The sequence below is a fragment of the Lepisma saccharinum genome, chromosome 1 (genome assembly GCF_977018435.1).
Source record: "Lepisma saccharinum chromosome 1, izLepSacc3.1, whole genome shotgun sequence".
In the NCBI taxonomy this organism is placed as follows: Eukaryota; Metazoa; Arthropoda; class Insecta; order Zygentoma; family Lepismatidae; genus Lepisma; species Lepisma saccharinum.
In genome coordinates, this window is record NC_139229.1 from 115678775 (window position 1) to 115700293 (window position 21519).

General features: G+C 39.7%; 1 protein-coding gene across 17 annotated transcripts in view; it reads right to left on the bottom strand.

Annotated features, from left to right (window-relative positions):
• The window catches only part of da (transcription factor daughterless), a 338039-nt gene that overhangs the window by 86110 nt on the left and 230410 nt on the right, over positions 1–21519 (bottom strand). For 2 of the 17 annotated variants that reach the window (XM_083137030.1, XM_083137014.1), the window contains exon 1: positions 6920–7621. The exons of the other annotated variants lie outside the window; for them this stretch is intronic. In XM_083137030.1, coding sequence (XP_082993156.1) covers positions 6920–7123 — 204 coding nt within the window. In that variant the 5' untranslated portion in view covers positions 7124–7621. Of the gene's footprint in view, positions 1–6919; positions 7622–21519 lie in introns of those variants that run through there. 17 annotated transcript variants of the gene reach the window in all.

A 21519-nucleotide genomic window follows, 5' to 3' on the forward strand; every position in this document is an offset into this window, starting at 1 on the left:
ATTCCACATTGTGTTTTTCGTTCATAGGTGGCAGGACAAGATCCTTAATTTCTGTTTCTTGCAAACGACGTACTGTGAGAAAGGTGATCGTTACTTCACACCATTTCTTTACGGTAATTTATCTCTAGAAGATCTGAGAAAAATATATTTCTGATTAATAATAATTCACGGTTTAATTTCAATTGTTCTAAGAGAACATCTCCAAGAATTCACATGAAAGTTTTCAAGTAAGAACTTTTTCTGTACACCAATTAATAGGACGCTAATAATTCGTTGAGAACTTGCAGCTAATAGCAAATTTTCTGCCTCGTTCTCTTTCAAAGGGAACCAAGGCTCAGTGATTTATCCGCACCCCACAAATGCCTTAACTTCCCCCTAAAATTTATCACAAAGGCCCAATTTACGGCCATTTTAACTCTCGATAAACCCTTGCCTGGGCTTGCCCAGAGTCGATATAATAATGGCTAATATTATTATAATGAGAACTCTCCAATCGATTTGTATATTCGAAGTCACTATTTCTAACGGGAGTCATTTTCAGCCAAAATTACCACACTAGGCATCCTTTGTAGTGACGGAAGGCATTTACCAAACGGGCCATACTTGAAATTCAACCGCCCTATTGGGGTTCCCGGTCCGTCGCTGGATAGAATTTGAATTCAGAGGAGACCGAGAGCGACGCTAGTACTCTCGCACTGCTTAGGACGTTGCAAAACTGCTTCAAACAACGCGTAAACTTCCTGAAGGTGATCGACTCGTTCCGCCTAAACTATCCCCGATAACCACCATTAAATCGGGAAACAGGTGGGCACGGTGGACGAGATACACCGCTAATATCCGCAACCGACGCTCCGTCTGCAGCTCGAGCCAACAGAACAAATAAATGGAGTCCCGGTTAATTCAGCAGCGTGGCTGCCATTTCAACCTTTTTGATCCAAAAGACTCCCGATTAACTTCCACGGAAAACTCAGTTAACTTCAATGTACAAAACCTGCTTGAGAACATCTGGCCGTGCGCCGTGACCAACGGGCAAGCGCCGCCATATGGAAATGACACGAATTGCACGGAAGGGAGTTCCTCTGGAACAGAAGGATGTCGACGTTTTCAGGGTACTACATATAGTTCCTCGCATTAAATAAAAAAGAGATCGCAACACCGCATAAATTATTCTGCATAAACAGACTGGACTCCTGAAAAAGAGGAAACACCTGCAGGAAACGCGTACATTACGTCAAACGCAAGAGGGAGAGAGGGAGGGTGAGGATTACCACGCAACCGCCCTCCTCCTCCTGCTATCCAAACGGAAATAATATCCTTCGCTTATTGTTATTTTTGAAATGCTTGGCGATGAATTCCTTTTTTTAAAAAAGGGAGAGTAAAATCAAAACTGTTTCATATTGCGGGAGGGAGTTCTTCATGAATAGATCATGAAAGTCCTGCGGGGGCGAATGAAAACGAAAAAAAAAAATATATATATCCGGAACAAGGTTTCTACATTTGCATTTTAAAACGCAAAGTTGAACGCCATTTGCAACAAAATTTATTGATTGCATTTACTTTATTATTTCGTAGCCTTCCTACCTCGCAGCGTTAATTCCGAAGATCCAAAGCGGAATGATGAAACCGGTGAAACAAAGGTAACTAACTTCCTGGCTCATCTTGGATTCGAACCCAGACAACGATCACAATACAACCGAAAATGACGGCTAGTTCGTGTTTGGTTATTTAAAGTCGCCACGACGAAGATGAATGATGATTTGGTGGAACATATAAAAGAGCAAATACAATCATGTGCTGCTCCAAGGCAGGTTGGTAAAAACAATTAAGAACATATAGGTAGCATTTCCAGTGACTGTAATTACCGACAAGGGAATTATAAGAGCAATAATATTTTCATCGCATCCTCCACATTACCAGCGTTCAAGCTACAAACTCTCGGGCCTTATTTTGAAATTTTGTAGAACTGAAAAAACATTTTATCATACTATTAAAACTAAACTCGGCGCCAAACTGCTCTTTGCTAGCTCCAAGACTGTAGTTTTCTGGCATTTTTAGATGGCAACTCCCTTTCTTCCTCTTTTAAAGTAAATCCACAATTGTTTTCACAATACCGAGACAAAGTTTGCAGGAACTACTAAATATAAAACCCAGGATGCTCAAAGGTTACATATCTCATGGATCTTATTCGTTTCCAGTGATGGCAAGGTAATTCTGAACTTCGAAAATATAAACACATGCACATTCCCTGCTACACACACACACGCACACGATTCGGTTAACAAACTTTGCGTGACGAAATGGTTAGCACAGCGCACCATGAAGGCGTGAGTCCCGGGTTCGAATCCCTGTATGGGCATGTGTGTTCTTTGTATATCAAATTCATCACTTCATCACTCATCCTCATCGACGCGATTAGCTAAAAGTTGCAGACAAGCTGTGCTAAAACAAATTTTGCGTTTACCTTATTATAGTAAGATCCAGTCCCGATTAGACTATCTGTGCATAAAATGAACTTAAACCTCAAACAAAGCTTTGTGCGTTTTGAAGATGATAGTAAAATTCGGAATTGCCTGATACTACAGACTACGGATGAACATAATGCAGTATGTGTCTTGGATTTGCCAAGATGGTTAAAAAACGTATTACTGCAGGTCATTGAAGCTCACAGATTGTAACCACACAAGACATTACATCACTAGGTTTAGTTTCTGATTAGAGTGATGTCATTCGTTTAAATACTGCCACCAATCCCACCAAGCTGAAAAAAATTCAAATAACCAAGCGCTAAAGCATGTATGTATTCAACAACCAGCCAAAAATATATTTCCAATTTCAACACTTGACCACACACAGAGACGAAGGGTAAGGAAACCTCCAGATAAGGGCACGTTACACTGGGCAGTGAGGACTATTAATATCCCACTCGTTTCATTGCCAGCACACGCTACGCAAATACACGTAACCAGCAATACCCGCTATAGATCTGCACTTAATCCATGAATGTGGTTCAAATCGGATCATAACCACGGTGAAGCGCAGAAGATCTGACATTTGAGCCTTCGCAGAGATCGAACCTTGGACTTCTTTAATAAAAGTCTGTGGCACAGGCTTACTTGTTTACGCCACGCAGATGTCCATATGTCTCATACGAAAGGAGCGACCTGAAATTAATATGTCACTTGGCAAAAACTGAAATCAATGCAGTCCTTCTCGTGTTTAGAAAACACTTCCACAGTTTATCGTGGCGGCACTTTATCACTTCCGTCGCATTCGTGACCTGTGAAATCTCTTTGACCTCTGCTTCACTTTCATCATTCGCGTATCAGTCGAAGTACAGTGGCAGCTTATTTGCATACACTTATTTTTTTCTTCTTGCATATTGCATTTCAGTTTCAATTCCCTGTGATGTGACAGTTTAAACAACTTTTAACTGAATGTCATTATTGACGAAGCACCAAACACTTTTTGTCTCACTTCAACATGCAGACTTTTAACTTACACAATTAGTCCGGGCTGTGATCCCAGGATTTACCACTAACAGGACTCAATTGATCGTATTAACAAAAATAAATAGGTGCTCATGGGCAAGTACTCAAACGACGGACGGTAAGTGGTCAAGAAGTGAATATGTCCTCCATTTTCCCAGGCCCGTAGCCATGAATTCTTTGTAGGGGTGGCGAAGTCAGTCCTAGAGGGGGCAAATGTTAAATATATTGTGTCGCATTGGAAGATATAGCAGGCCTCTCTGCAGGACTGATTATTGGAGCCCTTTTAAATCATGCATCATAATGATTCCCTCTAGTTTCCAGTATCCAAGATTTTTACGCACAAAGGAATCTAACGAGAATCCAACAACACCATTGTGTTGTGTTATGCAAGAAAAATCGAATTAATTAAATAATAATTGTTACATATTATCTACACTTTGATGAATTGTGTAAAAATTTGTAATACAATTTTTTGTACTTGCTAAAACATTAAATCATGGGTCTATTAGTCCGACTCTATTTCCTTCGAAAGGGAGACTCTTGCATCACCTAATGTTTGCCTGCTGGTTAAGTTAACCATTTTGCAAAATATTGTGTGAATTGTATTATATTGCTAGTTGAAATACATGTTTTGACACCTGACAAACAGGAATTCTTTGATTGATCAATGACTTCTTGGATTACAGTGTTATCAGTAATATTTCATATTAAGTTTCATAGAAATAATCGTTTTAATAGAGCGCAAATAAATTTGCGGGGCGCCATGGCGTTCTCTTTAACATTTTCTTTTTTCATAAAGATCGTTTGGCTTCCAGGGCCGACTCCCGCCGCCCCATAGCTATACTTCTGAACTTGGACTAGAATAGCACAAATTACGACCGAAGCGAGCAAGAAAATTTTACGAAATGTATTTTTATTTGTACATAATTTGAAATCGAGGGGGTGCATTTGCCCCTCTGTGCTCCTTGCAAGTGCGCTTGGCCGTCTGGAAGAAAAATGCAAGGAACACGTAAAAACTAATTCTATCATGAGTATCCAATTGTCCTGCTATTCTTAGATTCTCCTAGTCTTGTTTTTTTACTTCAATGTTTGCTTCTCCTAGAATGGACTTCCGTTCAAGCTCGGGGGGCACAATGCCCTTTCTCCCACTCTGGTTGTGGCACTGTTTATGAGTGCCTCTTCATCAATTTCACGTCATCACTCATGGTTTCGATTAGCTAGAAGTGGCAGAAAAGCAACGCTAAGTAACAAAAATCAAATATCCACTCCTGTGTAGACTTGGGAAAGGAATGAGTGAGCTGTTGGGGGTTCGTCAGGCTGACCACCCGTCACCCCAATACTGGTCTAAGATCTCCACGCTACAACAGGTGACGGAGGAACAGTGTGGGAGGGAGACCAGCAGTCCGTAGGTAAGCCAAGGCCCTCAAGGGTTGTTGCGCTCCGGATTATTATTATTATATAAGTTCATAGCAACACATCCATGAAAAACATCCGCACACATTAGGTACCTTTAATACAAGACTACTCAAAATGTCACAACTGTTCTAGATACTGAAAATTGCGAAATCATTTCCCGAAGTCTGATTCTGGAAGGGATTTTTTCCCAATCCTGATCGACATTATATGGAATCCCTTACACCCTAATAAATCACAAAATCAATAAGTGTCATTGTTATGTTGCTAGAGTAACACGTGATATAATTGTAAAGATTAGTGAGAATTCCAGGTAGGAATTTGTTCTGTATTTTTCACAGGGGGGGCAAAGCAGGCTCTCAGGGGGGCAGTTGCCCCCTGCCCCCCTCTAGCTACGGGCCTGCATTTTCCTATGAAAAGGTCCTCCCTCACATAGTTTCCAACTTAGCAACTTTCAAGAGATATATATCACCATTTTTATACCTTCACTCGCACTTATGCGCATATGAACACCTGTTCAGTTTCTGAGAATGTGCTCGGCTAACATAATGTCATGTCATGAAGCCATTCCTTATTCAAAGCTTTAATTTTTTGTTGTTGAACTGGACGATAGTGCTACATGGGAAAACTTGACTTCTGAAATGTGACCTCGTGGACAGCACTAGCCTTAGAGGGGAAGTAAAGTTCTGCATGACATAACTAACAATAACTCTGTATAAGTTAAATCCAAAACACCTTCATTGCTAATCAGTAAAATCATATTTCAGAATAATTAAAAAATCAGATCATAAATTCGAAAATGAAATTATACAATTCAAATTCAATATCCGTCCAATCAATACAGGCACCGTCCGTGTGCAATATTGCGACCATCAAAGGTACCTTCCAAATAGTCCCTCCTCCCAGACTATTTACTTATTTTTAAAAAAAATATGCCAGGTATAAGAATACGACACTGGGTACACCTTTCTTTAGATGTTTATTTCACCCCAGTACCTTAATGAAATTTCTGCGCAACCCCATTGACCTCGTATGTTTAGCGCTGGAATAAAGTATTATTTCCACTACCAAGATGTGCTTCATTGTACTGTGCTTAGTGCACGAGTATAAATATTAAAATAATGCACTTTGTACAAAAGACTTCGGTAGGGGTAAACAACTGTTCATGCGCAGTTCCCAATAACTGTGCGGAAATCCGAACTGAGAATCTAGCTTATAAAAACAGAACCGTAATTCATTGTAATAATGAACAATTAAATGAATTGTGCATGTACAATTTTCTACATATGGCAACATTTGGGCTTGTCAGTTCTTGGGCAAGGGTGTACATTTTCTCTCGCATTGAATCGGTTTATGGTCGCGAGTTGGAAAATGAAAATTGGTATCTGTCACAGCGTGATCTCTATGCAACCGAAACGACGAGAAGAATGAGGGTAATCTTCAACATCTACAACTTCCTGGATTCGAACCCATGCAACTTGATATCCACGAGCAATTGGCTCTGATATCCTTCTGAGCCAGCCTATACATAATTTAGAGTGGTGTGCCCAAGGGGGGTGGGGGTGACGGAGTCATAACTCCCCCTTTGGCCCAGTATTCTTAACAAAAAAAGGGACCAAAGGCAGGAAAAGATGGCGGACTACTACAAAAAAATGTATACGTACCCCTCCTTTCGCACTTTCTGGGCACGTCACTGATACTATAAACAGGATATTAAAACCATCACAGCAATAGAAAAAGCCACGGCGTGATAAAAAAAATAATACTAATGTATTTTGTTGAGTTAAATAGAGTTTGTTCTTGTACGTTAATTGTGACGATGTAGAGAATAACAAAATACGCGGACTCTTCAGAACACCTCAAATATTTCGAAAAACTATTACATGTGCATAGATACTATAACATGCAGGGAATGCAAAGTGTGGCTCGGGCAGAGACCTACCACGTACTTCACCCAAAATTTCTACATTGAATGCCAATTTTATTTTAGGTCGTGTAGATACGAAAATTTCACTCACCCCGCTCTCTCTGCCGCTGCAATAAGTCCAGAACTGCGAAGCTTCGTGGGGCGAACTGTAACAATTCATGTTCCCCCGCATGGCGCTCGTGGAGGAAACCGTCGGGTCAGGAAGAATGTATTCCGGAGACGAAGCCGGGGCGGGAGGAGCCAGGCCACTTCCAACTCTGCCGCCTTGGCCGAACCCCTTCGGGCGCATCATCATCTGGTACGGTGTGGGAGCTCGCAGGAAACTGGACCCATGTCGCCAAGCCGTCTGGAGAGCCGGGCTAATGTCAACAAGAATCTTGCTGGTCAGCAAGTGTCCAGAGGAGAAGTACGGTCAGCAAAGCAATGTCACGGTTTCGCAACAGGTTCTCGAGAGGTACGAAGCGGCAACACTGGCCGGTGTTGCCAGATACTGTCACCACGAACGGAGTCAACGGAAACAGCAGAGTAATAATAAGAAATGTCCTGTGCACAAAACAACAAAACGTTCACGGAGCACCAGTGCAGTCAGTCACAAAAAGAAGCTTCGGGTTCGAAACAAAAGTTCCACACGCTCGCAGCTCCGATGATGCCAGCAGGTATTATCGCGTATCGACAGCACCTGCTCGACTCCGTACGTTGTCCACACCGGAACGCCTCCGCCGAGAAAAGAACACAAATCCTCCGTAACTAGAAAGTGCGTCCTAGCACACGGCCCAACAACAGTTAAACTAGCTACGCTCCTACGTAACTCAGGCTCCAGGCCGACTAGCAGCGCGTCACCCCCTTCCCCTTCCCTCGCCGCCCGCTCACACATGGACAGGGGGAGGGGGTTTCTGGCTTCGCTTCGGGGAAAAGCGGGCCGTGCCGTGACGATGGAAGCCAACGAAAGGCGGAGAGCCAAGTTTCAAGAGAATCACACCACTTCATTCCGGCCAGGGCACCACGCGGTCTAGTCAGCGAGCATCCTACGTGACTCTGGCACACACAAGCAACTAAATGGTCCTGCACGTGATCTTACGCGATGCAAAGAATGCTCTCAGTTCTCATCTCGCTATCAGGTGCGACTTGGGAAGTGCACGGGCAGTTAACATGATACTGGTCACTTTTGTTTTTGGTTCGATAGTCAAAATGAAGGGGGAGGGGGCCAAATGAGGTCGAACTACATTTCGCGATCTCCTTCGAGTAGTGGCTAGCGTAAGATAGGATCAGCAAAATATCTCGATTTTCCGGGTTGAGGTCTTCTGAGATCCAATCCCGATCACCCTTTGCACAGTGCAGCTAAGCTTTCGTTCCAAGATTTCTCGGCATTTATAACGCAGCGAGTACTCTGGTGAAGTACAAACACGATCTAAAATACAACTCAAATCTCGTTTCGGCGAATTAATTCCATTTACTATCACACTTATAGTTTGCATATAATAGAATTTGAGTATTTTATGCTATTGGGTAGCAGTACATAAAGTAACACCACACAAGTATGGAAACACAATACTAATTCTTGGAAACACTAACCTATCTTACTGGAAAGTCAACTTGGAGCATTTTCAAACTGGCACCTAGTTCATTGGTTAGTGGAGTGTTAAGTTGGAAATTTAGTAAATTACGTTTGAATTGTAGAAAAACGCTGTGGATTAGATCTTTACTGCACTCAAACAACAGCTGCAACCACCAGCTAATGACCCACCACGCTCTCTAGCCAGGCGTAACTAAATTAAATGAGCGTAGCCAGTAACATTTACCTTTAGTACACGTCTTATGTCAATTTCCGCCGACTGTTTTTTCTTCTTCCTTTGATCCTACTGTTGTGACGCAATCATTATGTACAATAAGTTCAACCACTTGTTAAAACAGTTTGCTCTGAAACAAAATTGTTGGTTTTTTACTCTACTAAGTGGATTTGCACAAGAATTACCTACCTATTTGCATTAATTACTGTGGGCAAGCTAAGTGAACTTGTCAATTTCAACTTTCAGAAAGGCTGGACGATATGCGTTTATACAGAGTAGTCATAAGGCTCAATTCCATGAGAGACACTCCTTAACTGCACAGTTACAGCAGGATGATGCTCCTGCTCATTATACCGTTGCAGTAAGACAACACGGTTTAACGGAGTGGGTTTCACGTTCCTCTATCTAACTCTTTCTTCCACACGAGAGAGAGAGAGATAGAGAGAGAGAGAGAGAGAATTAGACCTCTCTACCCCTACAGACTTTTCTACCTAGGCAGTGATTGGGACTATTTAGCCAATAGTTTAGCTGGTATAAGTGTACTTTTCCTCAGTCTCTTTAGGCTAATCGCGAAGAGGACGAATGTTTATTGGATGAAACTAACCCAAGACTTGGCTACAGTGGTCCCGGGTTCGAATCCAGGTCTTGGCATGGATGTTCTCCATGAGTTCCTTCGTCAATTTCATGACTCATGCTGGGCCTCTCCGATGACGTAATGGTAAGGTAGTCGCCTTGTAATCAAGAGGACAAGGGTTCGATGCACAGTGGTTCGGATCCCACTTTAAACTGTAGGCCCAATCCCGATTAGCCTATCTGTGCATAAAGTGGATTTAAAACAATAATTCAATCCATCATCCTGGAACCGTCAGTGGCGAAATCGCAAAGACCAGTCGGCCACCGAGGAAGTGGTGTATGTTGAACATGTGTGACTAAACCCGCCTCTGGTACGAAAATGTACAACTTGCCACTTAGAAAAAGGCATCCCCACAAATGCCCAATTGCAGATAGGGTTAGATGTAAGAAAAAAATGGTACAACACTAACAAATGACAAAATGGTAAAACACAGCTGACTAACAAAAGGCAAGCATAATATCTCGGTAAATTCTCGAACACACTACTGACATCGTAAAATTCAGCTTGTCCTCTCATTGCACGATAAGAGCTAATCTCGTGGAATCCCACTTTTTATTATTTACTGAAAATATACACACAGGAAAAACGTTCCATGCAACAAATATAATGAATCAATATATGTGGATCGCTCATGCATCGCTTATCTGTTTAGAAACCAAAGCGGCTCTCCAGTCCTATTTCTGTGGCACAGGTGTTCCTCCTACCTATCTCAAATACAGAGAACGTGAGTGGGATGAACAGACTCCTAATAGAATTAAGGACCACCCCCACGTCATGTTAACAGTGTAATCGAAGGTCATCACCAACAACCGTGGTCTCCACGCCATAACGATCCTGAGTTACCTACTGACTTGGGTTTATAAACATCCTTACATTATTATGGAGAAAATCTAATGTTTTATGCCGTAAATACAAAGCAACATTAGGTATTTTATTACTATTGAGGGAGAATTCATACGTAACATTTTTCGTCCTCGAAAAAAATTACATTACAATGTGTTCTGAACCTGTATGGGAATATGTCTTTGTACTTTGGCTATTTTACGTTACTTTGCTAGGTTAATTTGCAACGATAAGGAGAGGGCGAAACATGCGACGAAACACCACAGACCTGCCTCAAGACTCGAACCTAGAACCTCTATGGCTGTAGCGCGGTAAGCAGTACGCAACAGGGGCCGAAAAAGGATGTGCGTTGTATTTTTCGTTATGAATAATATATAAACCTGAGAAACGGTCTAAATGCTGTTATTTCTAATATTTTCGTCCTAAATACAAGGAAGGTAGTAAATGAATTTCTAATAAAACAATTATAATTAAGTTTCACTGAAAAATAACACATCTGTTTAAAATCCTCCTACTCCATTTCAGAGAATCTTTGTGCACGTTTATTAACTTTTCTCTCTCTTTAGGCTAACACGTAGCAGAGTTGTCGTTTCCAAAATTACATGTGTACCTGAAACGGTATTTCGTTACTCGTCCTATATTCATAAATTCAGAACCGAGATGAAACATGCTTTGGGGTACTGTTTTCAACTTGTGCATATAAATTTGCATCAAGAAAACAAGTACTACACACAACAGATGCGATACTTATACAAGATACATGTCCTTATTGTACAATAAAGCAACAATACTGGTAACGCGTTACATGTTTGGATAAGTTGCCCCACTCTGGCTAATCGTGACGATGAGGATGAATGCTGATTAGATAAAAAGATGAAAGGTCACTCATACAAGAACACCTTGCTCTGGCGAGATCGCAGTAACTTGTAGAAGTTAATATCCTTTGGGGTCTTAAGACTACTTGTATTAAAAATATAACCTTTGACCATTAGTACGAAAGTTGAATAAATTATCTTTTACGAGCTCAGTCCTGGAACTTTTCTGACAAAGGATGTATAACGGAAAATGTCCACACGGTTATTCCCCTGAGAATATGTTAGAAGCAACAAATACACGTATTTTTTTTAAGATTTCAATATCTAGATGGTTCTTTTTATTCGAAGAATCATTTTCTAAAAAGAAGTTGCACAACGTGAGTGGAAAATAAACAGAATACACACAATACGAACAATGCACTTCTTAAGAATGGATTGTGCGTCAGAAAAGAAATACTAGAGTACGATAATACAATGTGAATACCGGATACAATAAAGTAAACTGTTTTCCTTTTTCTTTATTTGTGGCAAATAACGAAAACTTCTCCCATTATATGGATGCGGAAGTGACGACACCAACGATGTATTTTGCGTAAGGGTGAAACGATTTCCGGAATAGTGTTAACTTCTGTCTACTAGCCTATCACTTCCCATTTACAGCTATTTTTATTCGGTGCACACGGCTCTTCAAGTGACATAATAAGCATACGTGACAGGCAAGTTATCCTACACTGCGACCAAAGCGGGAGGGCGATCCTTGAAATTTTTATTGTCGAATGAGGTTTGTTTCGCGACACTTCCACACTGGCGTACTCCAGAAAGTTTGAGAAAATCACAGTAAACAACTCGGGAAAAACCAAAGTGGTGACTGAAACCCCACGTCAAAATGACTCGTGATTACAATTTTTGTATTTGAACAGCCGATAAGGCGAAGGGTAAAAAATGTTAATTATGAAATATTCCATAATGTATCCCACTCGCTCTAGATCACAGCTAAGTAATTCCCATCTTTACAATTCCAGCCCCCCGGAAAAAAAAAACAATTTGAAGCTGAGATAATCAACCCCCTCTCACCATTCGGAGTATCTGTTAAATCTCCGATTTGAAATTAGTCGATCTGTTTAGCGCATTCGTACAGAAACACGGTGAATATAAATCCATTTCTCAACTAATCACCTTAATTCCACTAATAATTTTCAGTATGAATTACACTAACCTTCGCAGAAGCAATACACGAATAAAACGTTCTTAGAACATCAATATATAACATCAAAACTTAGGTTTCGAGGAACGGAAAAAGATACAAACACACACCAAAGTTTGAAGTCTGCTTCCGTTACGGAGAGGTGAACGTTCCGCAATAAGAAGCCAGAGGTCGCAAGTTCGAACCCTGGTCAAGGCATGGATATATCGTTGTTTGTAACACCATCCATTTCATCATTCATCATTGCGACTAACTCACGAAGCAGAAAAGTGACGTCAAACCATCAAAATATAGAAATGGAAAACCAGAGCTTGAAGTGGAAATTGTTGAGTGAGTGATGTTTGCCCCGGTAGTGTTAACGCCTTCGCCTTGTAATCGGGTGGTCCTGGGTTCGATACGTGTGGTTCGGATCCCTCTTTAAACTGTAGGTCTAGTTCAGATTACCACATATGTGCATAAAGTGAATTTAGAACAAAAACGCAAACGTAATTGTTGGACCTGGGGGGATGACAAACTCTTGCACCTTCCCCCTTCGAACCCTGTATAAATGGGAGTCAATACTGTACAAGGTTCAGATTGTAATCACTCAAGGATTTGCTGAATTTACAGAGATGGAAATATCATAAGGTTCAAGTTCATGGCTTGCTTGGGCGAAGCAATTTATCTACGGTCAAAGTATTTAATTTCACAGGATGTCTTAGGCAGCGGTATATGATATCACACAATTAGCAGTACTATCATAAATATATTATATCATTAGTAAGGGCGGACTTGGCTATTTTGCATACGCAGATCGTTTTATCACACAACGAATCTCTGGAAGCAGTTCTACAAATAAAACAGACTGCTGAGAGTTCCATGATAAAAGTAGGTTCACATTTTTTTCTGGCAATACGGGCACATAACCGTACCCCTTGTGCAACCGGTTACTACGAGGGAAAATTATAATTACCTACTTGAAATTATTCAATTCTCTTGGAAACTAGTTATCATTTATAACTTGAACCATCTGCTAATACTGGTTGTCGGATTACTTACCACATCCGTAAGCTCTCTAGTCCAATCTAGCATTATCAATCAAAATACATCAATGTGGACTCATTTAGATGCCACGAAATATATATATTTATAACCTAATTTTAGTACATATTTTTTACATAACATTATATTCTTTGAACGAGGTTTACGTACTATCAACGACTATGCTGCTACTTCAATCACTGAAATCGCCGTCTTTGACCGATTGTTTCCCATCATGACTAGATCATTATAAAATACGGAAGCAGAGGGCTAGAGGAAACAACGTTTAAATTCTATTGTCTGATGAATTGTTTCACCATAAGCAGTACGCAGTAAAGTAAGGACGAATCTCCAATTCCCCCACATTCAAAAAATATAAGCTGGACAAAAATAATCATTATTCTTCCCATAATAATGAGTGTATTACCACCCGCAATATCTCCATAACAACGATAATAACTTCTCCAAATTGGGATACTATCCAGCATTCTCCCGGAAATTACTGTAAAAACACGGCAACTTACATAAATAACTTACCTCTTCAATTTTTTTCTAGTTTACAATCTTCACTTTCGAAAATAAAAATGTACTGTACTTACAACTTAGCAGACCTATTGTTCAACGGAGATAAAAAAACTTACCTGAAAAAGAAAGAGAAGTACATTAGAAAAATACAATATTATTAAGTTAGTAAAAAATACTCATTCATGTAAAACTACCTAAAACTTATTTAGTAAATATTTCCAGAATCAGATACAATTGATCAAATTTTTAGATATATCATATTTTGAATGTTTATGCATTCCGTGCCTTCAAATGTGTAATTACTTTCCTCCATTTGCCTTTTTTCACAGATATCTTCATAAATGGGCCAGAAATGCTATAATTTTGGTTTATCAGATACGCCCAGAATTCACAATTCAAAAATAATATAATTTCTGTGAAAAAGAAAACAGGAAGTGTTCTTTTTTTGATCTTTTTTTTTTTTTTAATTGCTTCTCCCCACAAAATTAACCTTTATCAAATGAATAGGAACAAATTAAAAATTGAACTGAAAAATTACAAAAGTTAAGTTTGCTTGTATTCTTGTTACAGGCTTTGGGAAAGCCGAGCGTGGAAAGGAAACTGAGCGTGCTAGTTAGTCCACCTGTATATGTTTCTAAAAGTGGTTGTCAGTAGAGCTTTATATTTTTAACACTGCACTTGACATGTTGAGTGACGGGCACACGTCACTTAGTGAAAAAGAAGAAACGAAGCAGCAGAAAATGAATTCCGCACCTCATGACAACCGTGTAACTTTTTTTTAACGAAAAAAAAGCGTTGGGTGGCAGAGGGAGGAAAACACTTTGAGGAGGAATGAGGGGAAATAGCACTAAACGGAACCACTAGCAAGCAGCTAATCATGTTGCGTCATTTTCAAGCAACATTTTCCCCCGGATAATGAGAACAGGTACGTTCCCCCTTCCCCCCTTTCGAGTTTCTGCATGTGAAAAACAGACGCGAATTTCGACGAATTGATGCATCCTCAGGCGGTGGCTGCTACTGAGAGTGTACCATTCAGACAGCGAGAGAGAGAAAACTTCAGTCCGAAATCAGCCTCCTCCTCCCTCCTTTTTTTCTAAAAAAAATATTTTGTTTAGAATTTCATTTTGGATGCCGTGATGCATCCCGAATAAAAATATTTTTTGTGAAAAAATACAGGAGAAAGTTCAATCTACAGGTATGCTGTTTAGAGAGGTTTGCTCGAGGGTACTCTTGCTTCTGACGTAGGGAGAGACGTCCAGAGCGAGAGAGGAAAAAAAAAGAGGGAGAAATGTTGCTCGTTCAACTTGTATGGCAGAAAAATATGTGCATATGCATGTGGACTGGAAGAGTTTCATAATGAACCACACATTCACATACACATTACCTCACACTTAAAAAAATCGGTCTTGTTAAATTCCCACATGGTCTAATATTGTTAAATCTAAAATCATTATATATTACACTTTTTATAAAAGTGACAGCTATTGTAGAGAAGATACAAATGGTAGACTATGTTCCACTCACGAACTGTAACCAGGATGTTCTTTCTACTGACCATAACAATTCATGTACTCGTCTTCCCATTTCAATGATTTTATATGCCTTTTCTACCTCTTGGTTTAAGCGCGGCGATAGGGAATGACGAAGTTTTAAAGGGATGCCTTAACCAGGACTCGAATCTACTCCGCTATGGAATCATACAAGTGCCCTTTGTAAGATATTAAAATATGCAACATCAACTATGTGGTTCGCAAAGATTCAATTTCACGGCAATACATATCTTACATGCCCATCTTGGGCAAACAAATGCCTGTTGACTTATCTTTGCACATTTTTCTCTGAATATAGTCACTTTCTGAAAATCTCCCCAGTTCGTCCAAGCCTTATCAAAGTGCTACTGGAATTACTCGTAAGGATCATGTAAACTTATCTTTTTATCCGAGACTCGTGTCTCTTTCTCCCAGACAACTTCCTTTAGACAGGTTACTAGTGTATCTCTTAAGCAGGCCTGTGTCTACTTATATTCAGTTTGAAATTGTTCAAATACGAAACCATACGCCAAGGGCAACCAAAATACTAATTACTAATTGAATTAAAATAATAGTTCAATAAATAAAGTTTAAGTTACATTAGAGGTCGGTTTACTACAAAAGGTCAAATTGACGGGCTGATGAATAAATAAAAAAATAAGAGATACATAAGATATACAGACCATATACTACACTAAATAGGAAAAAAATACAAAAATAACCACCGTATCCATTGCTGTGCAAAGTATGATTTTGTTGTCAAGGCCGGGTCAATTTCAGATTATATTTTCAAAATGCATATCATGAACCGAAAGCAAACCTTTTCTGTTTTCAAATTACATAATATTTCAATGATTGGTCAAAGTGTTTTTGTCGCGTTCTTATGTTGTAAGACGTCGCAAATTCTTAGTGCACCAGATTTCCCGTGATGAAAGAACAGCAATCTCACATTTTTCGGTCCGTTTCTGTCGAATCAATAATTTGTTCATTACCTTATATGAATCTGCAACCGGGCAAATCCACACATCGCTTCCTCTAGACTCTGTATGTTTGGCAACAAGGCGAAAGGTACTTAAGCTATGCCATTCAAAACGGAGCCTTGGGTCGAGGCTCTCTGGCATTCCGCATGGCCACAACCAACCACGCCCGCCTGTTAATCCTACGCAGGAGGCAGCGCTACACTCCCTGCGATTTACATCACTACACCAAACGAATTAGGAAACGAGACTTTTAATATTTGCTCAACTTCTCGACCGAATGAAACTTGACCTGGATTTCGTCTTATGAAACGATCTCCATTCATCAAACTATTAGGCATGAGAAGAACAAACACCGTCGGTGGTGCCATATGACGTCAACAGCAGGAAATTTCATTGATAAGAAAATACGAGCTCGACGGATTTTTAATTGGGTAATGTGACATCGTGAAGACGCACACATGTACACAGACTCAAAATTAATCCCCTTTACCAAAAGTCATATGCTTTTAACAAATTAAATAATTTCACTTGTTCTGGAGAAGTTTTATAATGTGTACTGAAAGGTTTGTGCATATTTTAATTTACGTTCATATAGTGGGAGTAATTTGTATACAATCATTCGCTTGTTTCATCAGCTTTTCTTATTGTTTCGTGTCAACATTCGTAACCGATATAACTAACTGACCATGGACACTAGTTGGGTGTAGTAATCAATCTCAAAGGACAATAAGTAACATACTTTAAAAAATCTCCACAAGACATTGTAACATTGTGATTGTGTATCATATTACAATTTTTAGTTTGAACTTCAGACGATAAAAACGAAAATCCTTTAAGTTTGTAATCCTCTTCCATTCTATAAATCGCAACATAACTGCTTCAATTGCAACGTGTTATTCAAAAATATTTGTGCACACTCGTATGTTGATCTTCTTTCTGTATATTTTTCCATTTTATTGGATATAAATATTCCCCCTTAATAATTACATAATTGAACTTTGTATAGAAATTAAAAGAAAAAAGGATTGGAATACTACTCAATTTAGACTCCTGTTACATTTGTGAACAGCTCTCTCTCTCTCTCTCTCTCTCTCCGTGTGTGTGTGTGTGTGTAGGAAACAGAAGCATTATTAATATGGGAAACCTTCGTGCTTTAGTGCATCAGATTGCCCGAGCGGAAAGAGCCGCTGTTACTAGGTGTCTTAAGTAATATGTACGAAAACACAGTGCAATGTAACTAATTATTTTCATCACTAAGTAGCGTTGCAAACAAATGATTGCTTAGATCATAGTAACTTAAAACTTACATTTGGAGCGTATATTCACAAGTACACAATCGGCAATTTTGATGTCCTTGCTTTCAGTGGAAAGGAAGAAAGGTGTTTGTAGCCCGTAAGATACTTCGCATGTCAGAATCAATATTCAGGCAAACAACAGAAAGTAAATTATAGCTTATGTGAAGACGGAGGCATAGGCAGGCAATCAGGAAAAGAATAGGGTGGAGGGGAAAAGCAAATATATCAAATAATTCAATATGAGAGCATGGAACGAGACACCATGGATTCCAGCAATACATCTTGTGAAATGGCAAAATAATAAATAAAAATACGATAAATATGTATCTGTTCATTCACGTGGCAACTATGTGACTTGGATCAACAGTTGAAGAACCAAGTTCCTGATTATCCACAGGATCGAACTCATTATTAATTGCTAACACACCTTCGAGAAAGTTCAGAAGTCTGTGAAACTTATTTAATGGCTTGAAAATTTTCTAATTTTACATCTAGCCCTGACCGTGAATCCGAATATGAGGAGGATATTTCTTTCCGAAAAGAAGGAGTGTATATACTAATAATGGTTCAGGTAATAGAAATTATTAAAGCATCGAATCTAAAAAACCGCTTTCACCATCCATCCTTTTCCCTATTTAGAATTTTGTTATTATTATTTTGCATTTTCCTGAAACGTTTGGTTTGATCGATTGAATTAATTCATTACCGGCCTCCTTGGCGGAGTGGTTATCACAGGGCGCTGCGACACTAAGGGTTCCGGGTTCGAATCACGACCTAGACGTTTCTTGTGTGCCACTTCATCAATTTCATCATATCATTACTCATCCTCATCTTCGCGATAGAAATGCGAAGTAAAATAAGCCAAATAAATAAATGAATTAATTTCTGAGATGAAAGGTGATCTGATTAACTGGGTGAAAGGACCATCACGATCAGACGAGTCGCTCAGAGAATTATAGTGGCTAATCTAGAAACAATGCCAAATTACCTATGATATATGCCCCATTGATTTTCTTCACCCTCTATGAAAACTGAGGGAGATGAGGCGGTAGGTTAAAATCCCCGTTTCAAGCTTTTCACATAGACTAATATCCACAAAACACACGGAAGAATAGAAGGAAAGGAAACGAAGAAAAGGAACCAAGGGGGAAAAAAATATAACTTCACTCTTCAAACAGCCTTCCTGGCTGACGTGCACTACAGCAAGTTCACTAAAATCACTTTCTCGATATTTCTTTGATGGTGTTAACGCGGCTTGGATTCTGCTTACACCAAAATCCTCGAGAGAACGAAGATGTCCACTGCAAACTGGCCACCACACGCATGCTAATGGCCTGAAGCGGACAACCACTCAACCACAGACTCCTACAAGGCAATGTCCTTGGTGACGTCTACAAAATTTACCCAAGGACTGACCGGCAAAGTCTCTCCTTCCCATCAGATACAGGACCCGGAGAAGTTTAATGAAAACAATGCTAAGTCGCAACCAGAGTTCTGACTTCGAAACTTCCTACGGCTTCGCAGTCTTTAATTTCATTGTGTAACAAACAGTGCACTAACTTTGTGCAAAACTACTCCGACCAAAGACAGTTTCCTTTACATTTAAATACTTTACATCTTTACACATAGAGCATAACGTAGCAAAAGAGGTTCTGGTTTATCCGGAATTATCAATACGGGTTGGGTGTAGAGATGATTAATATTTGAGCGACTCGTGTAAAACTGAAGTGTGTTAAGAATGTGTGTAGTTATATCACTGACAAGAAGTTCAATGCAAAATTATGATTTACATTAGGCACTCAAAGAGATTTCCGCACGAAATTAGTATTCTATATTGCCAAGTATGATTAAGTAAACAAAATACATCCATATTAATAATAGGTGCATAATCTCGAATGTGCTCTTATAAAGAAAAACGTGTTTTCAAATAGGAATGAACAAATTTGTAACACTATGAAAGAACCGGGAAAAATCACGACACCCGTTTCAAGTTATTTGTAATAGAGCTTCTTGATGGCGTAGTGGTAAAGTTGTTGCGTTTTAATCAAGGAGTTAGGGGTTCGATACTCGGGAGGCACATAATGGTTCGGATACCATTATAAACTGTAGGTCCCGTCCCAATTAGCCTATGTGTGCATAAAGTGGACTCACAAAAACTCATTTGTTTGTAATGTTGAGAAAAATTGAGATACCTTTACACTGCCTTGATAATCAATGTTCAAGATTGAAATATTAAAAACGTCGAGTTTTTTAAAGTCCACTTTGTGCTTATAGGCTAATCGGAACTGGGCCTACAGTTTAAAGTGGGATCCGAACTACTATGTGGGCCCACAAGGTATCTAACCGAGGACACGATGATTACAAGACAACGACGTTACCACTACGCCATCGGGGAGGCTAATTGCTTAATAATTGATGGAGCACCGTGAGACCGACATGCTTTTCATTCACGAGACGTGCCGAGATTGAAAAGTCTAGTGAATGCAACGATGTCAGGACCTACAAAACTCGTTTACTGTAGTGAAAATAAGAGTGAAAAAAATGTGGGCACTCAGGAAAAGAGACTGTCAAATTTCCTTGCATACCTAGATTAAAAATAAAAAGTGATAGAATTTTCCGAATACGAAAAATATTGTGGGAAAGGAATCTGCTAGCATTCACACGGCTTTGCAGAGAAGAAAAGGAAAATGGAATTAAAATTTTTAAAAAAGAAGAGGAAAAAAGGGACCCTGTAGCTCGTAGATCTGGTCGGTCTCCGGACGCGACCGGATGCCGTGTTGCGTATTTTGCTTGCGCCGAAAGTAACTTGTTAAGTATTGATCAAGAAGTGGAAGAACGATTAACATCTATTGTCTCCGGCACTGTATCGCTGCCATGAGATGTACGTGCTTCGGGTCGCCAATGGAAAAGGGTTCCCACGCTGTGAACAGGTGTATGCGTAAAGGAGGTGAAGTGTGTGTGTGTGTCATTAAGAAGAAAAAAACAAACTATGAAACAATATTGAATCGCTGGTTTCATAAAGTTACTTCCTTTCACACGAACGATCGTCTCATTATAACGAGGGGTATCAAGAGGATCTAGGCTTGCTCTACCATATGGACCAGTATGTGTGGCCAACATGGGAAAATTCTATTTGCTTCCACCTTTTTGATGATCATGGTGTATAAGGAGCGTACGTTCGCTTTTTGAGTTTCTTTGGTTTTTAAATCGGGACTGGACCTACATTTTAGATTGGGATTCGAACCACAATGCACCTTCACCAGTTGACTAACCGATTGATTCATTTGGCTTATTTTACTTCGCTTGTTTACCACTTTTGGCTAATTGCAAAGATGTGGATGAGTGATGGTGATATGACGAAATTGATGAATGGACACTCACAAACATCCATGCCCAGGCCGGGATTCGAACCCGGGACACCTAGCATCGGAGCGTGATGTGGCGGCTAACTCTGTCGCCTTGTACTTTTGGGATACTGGGTCTGATTTTCAGTGGATCATAATGTACACTCCTGTTCACATAAAGTAACACATTCTTCAACTGTTCAACCCTATAAAGTGTGCTTACTTTATGTGAACAGGAGTGTACATGTACAAAGTTTTAGATCCAACTTTAAACTGCAAACATAGTCCCGACTGGTTCACGTGAGCATAAAACAAGACATAAAATTTGTCTAATAAAATAAATAAAAATTTGTGGAAAATGCGCTGTCTTGCAGGAGCGTCATCCAGGACTCGATATTCAGAACTACGAATATTTCTCTACCAGACAGCTACCAACAAGCATCTGCATTTTCCCCTTTCTCAAAGGTAGAAAATAGTCATTGTTCAACAAAGTTACATAAATTATGATAATTATAATCTTCAGTTAGCATTGCTGGATTGCATACGTACAGAGTAGAATGTTTTTTCATCTTCTTTTTCTTCGCTTGTAGCGTCAAGAGGGGCCGTGGAGGAAAAAGTTCGTTAAGATTCCACGTTTGTCGGCGTTGTACGGCGAAGATGTACTGTAAAGTATGGACTGCTTGCATTTGTTTATTTAACGTCGCTTTTCTACCCG